The following is an 8,532-nucleotide window of genomic DNA, read 5'->3' as shown; positions in this document are numbered from 1 at the left end:
GTTGAACTGAACTGAACTAAACTAAATAGAATAGAGTTAAGTTGAAATGAATGGAGTTGAGTTGAGCTAAACGGAGCTAAAATAAAAGTTTATTTGTAAAGACATGAGCTGAATTGAATAAAGTTAAAGTGAACTAAACTATGCTGAAATTAAGTTGGAAAGAAGACGTCTTTACTCCCAAATCGTTTGTTAGCACAAATAGTTTCACCGCTAGACTCCATCACTCCATTTACAATTTTCTTTTCCTTTAGCATTACAAAACCAAAAACAAAGTTATTTGATGCTGATAAGTCCATCGATTTATATTTACTTGTACTCCGTAATTACAAGTTTACAAGTTTGCAACTTTGCAAGGATGAGAAGATGTTTGTATAGTTTGTTAGCCACAAAAAAGGTGCGGTGGGGCCACAACACGGGGTTAACGGTCGATACCTCCATAACATAACAAACAACCCAACGACGTCGTTTGACCTCAAAGAAGATTAGATTTCCAGATGATGTTACACTGAAAATCCCAACTTTGAAGCTCAACTTCATAACTTCACCCAAAATTCTCTCATTATTATCTTCCATTTATTTCAGATTTTCTTACCCAAATTAACTTTTAAAAAAATGCAATTACTTCATGCACCAATTCCTCCAAACCCTCTTTTTCAACCCTCAAGAAATTCTAAACATAACAAATGTGGTAATTTTCTTTTTCTTTTTAGTTAATTTTCCTGCTTTTGTGATATGTTTTGCTAAAAAGTTGTCATCTTTAAGTTTATTTTTTTATTTATGGTTAATATTAAGGCGTCACCAAGTGATACCGAGTTTCAGTACACACTACCACCCACTCATGTACATGTGCATGTGAGATGGTGGCACCAAAACTCAGTATCATCATCGGGTGGCGTTATCTCATTTTCGTTTATTAATTGGGTGTTTTGTTTGGTTTATTTGATGAAGGGATGACATTCAATGGATGGGTTCAGCAGCAAAGGCAGATAAAATCAGCATGGGCAGTGCTTAATCATGTTAATTTTGGTTCAATCAAAACGAAAGCTGCTTCTGTTGAAGGTAATTGTATGGATTTCTGTTCTTGTTTACAGTAATTGTACATCCGAGCCTCCTACCCCATAATTTGCAGGTGCCCTTAACTTAAGGCCAATGGTGTAAACAACATTTTTAGTTAGGAGGGGCGAATGAGTAATGCAATAAGGAAAAGTCGAATGTTTTTTGAATGTTTCCAAAAAAAATTATTGTGGAGGGAGCGCCCCTACTATCCCTCCTTGGCTCCGCCACTGTTTAAGGCAGTGGGGTAATTTTGTTATTGTTGTACAGTCATTCTGATGTTGGTCTTGATGAATGGGTTCATGTATAACAGAACTTGAAGGTGTGTTTACAAATACCAGAATGTAGCTAATTAAATGGAAAGTTGTCCTATGCTATATACTCCATATGTATTGCCTTATTGCAAATTGTTTGAATTATTATAGCATATATAATATATAGTATTCCTTATATGTGTAGCACACTCAATCATTGCAACATTATTGACATCTGTATTCATTAACCCGGTGAGCATTATCTGTTACTTTATGAATAGATTTTTAAGGGCTCTCTTCTGTGCCAAGGTGTAAGCCCTTTGTCGGCTCTTTTCTGTGCCAAGGTGCTGGTGTTTATGGTGGTTGGGAAGGGTGAAGCTGATAGGTTAGAACGGAGAGAATGGGAAGGGAGATGGAGACAGGTAGTGATGTAGTGTATAGATTCAATTCGAAAGGCATCAAACACTACCTACTAAACTTCGAAAGAATAGTCTTTCTATAAGAGTTCTATGGTGCGTTTAACCTTCATTAACTAATAAGATAAGAATGGGACTTAATTTGATATATCGTACTAACTTCTTATCATTTCCATATCAAATGGAGTAGTCAAGGCATTACTCTTCTTTAGTTTTGGACTTTTGGGTAATGATGTATTTAAGCAAAATGACTCGCTAACTTGCATGCATTTTTTTTAGTTGTAGCAGTTATTCTATGCAATTGTCAACGCAATTTTCATATGGGCCATCCAGGGTAGCCTCTGTGTGTTGTTAAGATAGGAGTAAGGTTGCGTAAATCTAACCCCTATGCGGTTTGCTGGATCACTCAAGACATTGGGATAATGTTGTTGCTGTTAGACAAACTTACTGTTTGGTTTAGGAATGGGATGGGCCCTGGATACTTGGGGGAATGTATGTATGTTCATCACACTACCAGATTGTTGATAGGTGCCTTGGAGGTGATATAGGACAAGTTTGCTCATCCGCATTACTGCATACGCTTGTAGTTGTCCCACTACTTTAATCTCACAGGCATCAACTATAGAAATGACATGAAGGTAAAGAAAATGAAACATTATGTTTAGACAGCATTTGTTTGGTTGCTTAGATATGGCAGAAGGCTTTTAGAGCTGTCGTGAAACTAAATATCTTCCATTGCTAATTGCTTGCTTCTGAAGGAGTATCCAGAACAGGACCATCTTAAATTGAGTTGAGCCGTTTATAGTTAGTCTTATGTTTTTAATTTCTTTCTCCGTGTTTTTCAAATGCTCAACGAAAAATGAAGCAAATTACATGGTAAAAGAAGCTTCAGTAGTTCAAATGCTCAACGAAAAATGAAGCAAATTACGTGGTAAAAGAAGCTTCAGTAGTTCAACCCCTTCATTCTTAACCAAGGTCATATGAGTTGCTTCTCATATATATAAGTTCCTCATGCATGTCACCGAGTTAGTCACTTAGTCCATATTGCAAAATGTCTGATCTTACATGTTACTCATCGTTCATGTGGCAATATGTCTTACTCCTTTCAATAATACAGTTGGAGCTTCATCATCTTCAACCAAAGCAGCTGAAAGTGACGTCCTCAAAGCATTGTCTCAGATTATAGATCCAGATTTTGGGACTGACATTGTTTCCTGTGGCTTTGTCAAGGATCTACAAATTGCTGATGCTATTGGAGAGGTAATTCTGAAAGCTGGGTTTATTGTATCAACGTAACCTTTTATGATCCCTGAGCTTTATGTAACCATTGTATTTCAGGTGTCATTTCGCTTGGAGCTTACAACACCTGCGTGTCCAGTAAAAGACATGGTAATGTAATTACGTATTCTCAAATTTGATCATGGATGACGCTTGATTTTGTTGATTTTCAACTCTTTGTAATGACTTTTCCAGTGGAAGCGAAGCTAATCTTTGGTTATGACTTGTGATGGAATAAAGCAAAAATGCTCACTAATGAGGCACTTCTTTTCATTATGAAGGGGCAATTATCTGACAATTCTTGACGCAATTTTTATTATGGGTCGTTTTGTAACAGGCTCTTTGTGTTGTTTAACACAAGGGGAAAGAATTAATCTGCGTACATCCTACCCCTTAGTTGCCAATTACGGACCCCTTGAGGCATTGTAGTGATGTCATTGTTGTTGTGATGATTATTCAGTAGGACAATGCGTTAGTGCTCATATGATTCCGTAGCTGGTTACCTGTTACTTGCAAATAATGTTTTCATGCATCAACATGGCCTTAGAAAGCTCTTATATTTATATCTTACTTTTTCATTTATGATTTTTCTTGGATGTTTCTTGACAATCGTCGTTGTCCTCGCACTACAAACCTTGATATATCCATTATCTGTGACATTTGTAGTGTACTAGATTGTACGTATTTTTTCAGGGGTGTGAACTGTTTTTTATCTTGCAGTTTGAACAAAAAGCAAATGAAGTGGTATCGATGCTTCCTTGGGTCACAAAAGTGAATGTTACAATGTCAGCCCAACCAGCTAAACCTGTTTTCGCTGGGGACCTTCCAAAGGGCTTGCAGACAATTTCAAATATTATAGCAGTTTCTAGTTGTAAAGTAAGACTTCCTTGCTCTATTATAGAACCATTCTCCGAAATAAAAAGGATTATGTAGACTGGAACCTGCCTTTTCATTCTATCACTTTAAGTGAATGGCTGAACTGATCTTCAATTTTGCAAAAAAGAAAATTTCGAGTTTAGGTGTTTCATTGTCTTATCAAGTTTTTCTTTCCCAAGGGGAATTGAAAGCTCATCGATGCAAGGTTTTTTCCCCTTCTGTTTTGCACCTCCCGCTTTAGTCCGGATTCGAGCTAGGTAGGATAGCAGCGCAGCAAAGCTCTCCCTCTTGAGTTTTAATCATGGCTTCATTCTCAAGACTCAGAGAACTAGTATCAACCCCTTACCAGTTGATCTTAAGCAATCCATGGTTGCATACATGCATGGCTTGCATCAATATACACTTTGAGACAAAGTGACCTAGCTCATCAAATGAAGCATAATAGTTGCTGTAGTTCATCTTGTCATTAAACCAGCAGCTGTAACTTTAGGATCTTACTTCAGTGTTACCCTTTTAATTGCAGGGAGGTGTAGGAAAATCAACAGTTGCTGTAAATCTTGCGTATACTCTCGCTGGAATGGGTGCTAGAGTTGGTATATTTGATGCTGATGTCTATGGTCCGAGTTTGCCAACCATGGTCTCACCTGAGAATCGGCTATTGGAAATGGTGATAGCAATGTCTTTGAACTATCACTTAGCCGTGTTTATTTTAAATACTGGATAATGTTATATGATTGTCCAGAGAGCAGAGACCCGAACCATAATCCCGACTGAATACATGGGTGTCAAGCTGATATCATTTGGATTTGCTGGTCAAGGACGTGCAATTATGCGAGGCCCAATGGTTTCTGGTGTTATTGATCAGCTGCTTACTACAACTGAGTGGTAGAGCAATCTCTCTCTCTCTCTCTCTCTACTACAGTATGGGTATTTTTGAGTCTTCGGGTGTTTTTGTTATGTTGTATGGGATATCTTATGTAGTTAGCCCTGTAGGAGACGGTTTCACATGCGAGACCAACCCACTTTCTTATGTTTTCCTCATTCAATTCTGTATGTGGTTAATAAGCTTGTTTCACATTTAAGAACAATCTCATTCCGTATCTCTTCCTATTAAGAAAAATGGACTTTCTATTTCTCGAAGAAAAGGATACATTAACTGTGAAGCAATGTGTGTAATGTCTTATTATTCGCAATTTCATATGTACAGGGGAGAACTTGATTATCTCGTCATTGACATGCCACCAGGAACTGGCGATATCCAATTAACTTTGTGTCAGGTTTGAGATGAACGAAAAATATGTTTTTCTAGAACCCACTATCTTCATTTCTTGTTTTGGTTTTCACAGATGACACGATCCTAATTTCAGATTTCAAGATCTTTAAACACAAATTTTCTTGCCAGGTTGTTCCATTAACAGCTGCAGTCATTGTTACGACTCCTCAGAAGCTTGCATTTATTGATGTTGCCAAAGGAGTTCGCATGTTTTCAAAGCTCAAGGTTTGATTACTGGAGTCCTTTTGAGTTATGTTTGATTTGATGCCTAAAGCTGGATCACAAAATTACTCCGTATATGACACAATCCTACATGCAAGGCCAAACCATTAGCCAATAGCCACATATTTACGTTGAATACACCTGGTAAAATTTACCCCACTCGTACCCATACAAATGAATCTGAATATTACCCACTGACCTGATTTTGCTGGCCATAGATTGATACTTACCCCTAAATGACTCCATAGTTACGCACCCAAATATATGCCAACCCCAACTTTGGACCAAATACTAGCATGCCTGAACTGACCGACCAAGTAAATACACAAGGTCACACGGCAGCTGAATATCATGATATCTTTTGTTAGTGAACTTGAAACTTATGTTGACCAGGTACCATGTGTTGCTGTTGTGGAAAACATGTCTCACTTTGATGCGGATGGAAAGCGTTACTATCCATTTGGTCAAGGTTCAGGCGCACAGGCATGAAGATCATCTTCATTCTTTCTTGTTTCCTTCATGAATGATTGATTATTGTGCGTTTGCAAATTCCGTATTTTTGAAGTGCGGATAGAAGGGATCTAACTTGGTCAGCCTGGCTAATGTTTTCTCAGGTCGTTCAGCAGTTTGGGATCCCACATTTGTTTGAGCTGCCAATAAGACCAACTGTATGTAATTCTAGGTTTTGTTTTTGAATTCACTTACATTATACAATAATACTGATGACTTGATCATAAATCTCTGGTAGTTGTCTGCTTCTGGAGATAGCGGAAACCCAGAAGTGGTAGCAGATCCACTGGGAGACGTAGCCAAGACATTTCAGGAACTTGGAGTTTGTGTTGTACAACAATGTGCCAAGATTAGACAGCAAGGTCTGCTTACCTTTATTTGCCCTTTCTCATCCGTTTACATACGATAAAGCCTGCGCAAGTTGTGTACTTCAAGTGATACGCCCTCGGTTACAGAAATACCTTTCATTTTCAGACATGCAGAATATTTAAGAATTACTCCCTCCGTCCCGGTCAATTGTTGTCATTTGGTTTTGGCACAAAGACCAAGGAAAGAGGAAGGGGCCAATTACTAAATGACAAGTGGAACAAATTGAGTGTGAATGATCAAATTGTTCATCAAGTTCATTCTTAAAATAGAAAGGACAACAATTCATTGAGACACCCCCGATATGGAAAAGGACAACAAATGACCGGGACAAAGGGAGTCTAAAAAAGAAAAAAACCTGGAAATGCTCATATAAGAGGGATGTATTAGGTGAGATTAACAAGTGGTAATTATGTAGTTTAGAGAAATGGAAATAAAATTGGTACTTATACAAGTTACATATGAAATTACAACCGAAATGAAAGATTTTTCTGAACCAATCGAAAATGAAAGTAAAAATGAAGATTAGAGGAAGTAATTGATATTACAACAATAATACCATCCGAGTACACTAAGAGTTTGCTCCAAGCGACCCATAGTGAAAATCGTGTTGAGAAATGCATTGAATGGTCTGCTTTTTCACAATGCTACCTTAAGTAGTTAGTGATATTTTTATTTCAAAATCGAATTAAAAAACAAAAGAGAAATGTAAGAAGATGACTTCTAACTTCTTTGACAAATGGAGTCGGAATGACAACCTTCAAAGATTTGTAGTTTTAGTGCTTTAGTTGACGTTGAGGATTGGTTATGTTTGTTTTCAGTATCAACTGCTGTCAGCTATGATAGATCATTTAAGGCGATAAGGGTGAAAGTACCTGATTCAGACGAGGAGTTCTTTCTTCATCCAGCAACCGTAAGACGAAATGATCGGTCTGCTCAGAGTGTGGTATGCTAACTTATACCTCTGCTTTCATTAAATACATTTATATCCTATTCTTATCTGCAAAGCATGTCACCTCAGTTTCCCTTCGCGAATGTTTTGACCATGTCATGTACCACTTAATTACATGCTGCTGATATATATTCGGACAGGATGAATGGACTGGGGACCAAAAGCTACAGTACACTGATATTCCAGAAGATATCGAACCCGAAGAAATCCGACCTATGGGTAATTATGCCGTTCAAATAAGCTGGCCAGATGGGTTTAACCAGGTAATTGTTCTGTCTTTGGCTGCTCTCGCCTCAATTTCTTAACCTATCCTGAAATAAGATTATTTTTATGCATTTACAATGCTAGTTTAGCATGTTTTCTTTCGTGAAATGTTTTCTAGTGTAAAGTCACTAAAGTGCAAGAAAAACACTTGATGCAATTTTTCGTGTTGAATTTTGTAATCAACAATGCCCATAGCCGAAGATCTTACTCAATCCAGAGCATAACTTCTTGTTCGTCTATAATCACGTTGCAGATTGCTCCATATGATCAACTTCAAACCATGGAACGACTAATCGATGTTCCTCTACCAAGTCTTGTCTAAGCCGGGAAATGATTACAGAAAACCTTGGCACTTTCAAAGTCGTTATATACTGCAGAAACGAATTATGTCAATTTACATATACTCCGTATATGACAAGACCATGTGAAGACTAGAATCGCAGTCTTTGTAGCTACTGTGGAACGCATCACTGCATAATGCAGGTGGCGATCATGGTGTTGATATGATCGATTCTTTGTAAAGGAGTTAAGTCGAATGAAGAAGGTAAAAATATTGTAACCAATTAAATGTGATGTACAGATTTGAAAGCATGGTGCCATTTTATCATTTTCTTTTTGTTTTTTCCTTGTTTACTACTCCCTTTGTTTCAATCATTTTTTTTTTCTTTACAATGGACATTTATAAAAAGTGAACAAATGATTGGAACAGATGAAATTGTGAATTGCTGTAAAATTACGTTGCATGATCTAGTTTGATCCTAACTGATATATGAAGGTGGCGATAATTATGCAGGTGGCGAAAATTATCCTTGTTTACTACTCCCTTTGCATGATCTACTCCGTAGTTTGCAAAATTATGCAGGGGCGATCATGGTATTGGATGCTTTAAAAGCTTAATAAAAAAATATCCTCAAAATTTTAGAACACCGTGGTATATGAAGGTTGCAACTTGCATGTTGCAACTACAGCTAACAAAAGTCAATCCGACCTAACCTGAGATTGAACGATCCGATAACCGATAACAGTCTTTTTTGTCTTAATCCCTCGTCAGAAGCAACCCAAATCCGT

At 37.5% G+C, this 8,532-nt stretch overlaps 1 protein-coding gene across 1 annotated transcript; it reads left to right on the top strand.

Moving 5' to 3' along the window:
- The first annotated feature begins 200 nt into the window (after positions 1-200).
- Positions 201-8,071, top strand: LOC141605954 (fe-S cluster assembly factor HCF101, chloroplastic). Its single transcript, XM_074424890.1, has 15 exons — positions 201-688; positions 949-1,059; positions 2,841-2,983; positions 3,062-3,112; positions 3,722-3,877; positions 4,401-4,544; positions 4,620-4,762; positions 5,085-5,154; positions 5,280-5,375; positions 5,766-5,855; positions 5,987-6,040; positions 6,121-6,244; positions 7,070-7,194; positions 7,341-7,463; positions 7,718-8,071. Exons 1-15 carry the CDS (start codon positions 613-615, stop codon positions 7,784-7,786), a joined length of 1,575 nt encoding a protein of 524 aa, XP_074280991.1. The 5' UTR covers positions 201-612; the 3' UTR covers positions 7,787-8,071.
- Positions 8,072-8,532: the final 461 nt, after the last annotated feature.

The sequence above is a fragment of the Silene latifolia genome, chromosome 10, assembly GCF_048544455.1.
Source record: "Silene latifolia isolate original U9 population chromosome 10, ASM4854445v1, whole genome shotgun sequence".
Taxonomy (NCBI): Eukaryota; Viridiplantae; Streptophyta; class Magnoliopsida; order Caryophyllales; family Caryophyllaceae; genus Silene; species Silene latifolia.
The sequence above is the reverse complement of the archived record's forward strand: the minus strand, read 5'-3'. Positions and strand labels throughout refer to the sequence as shown.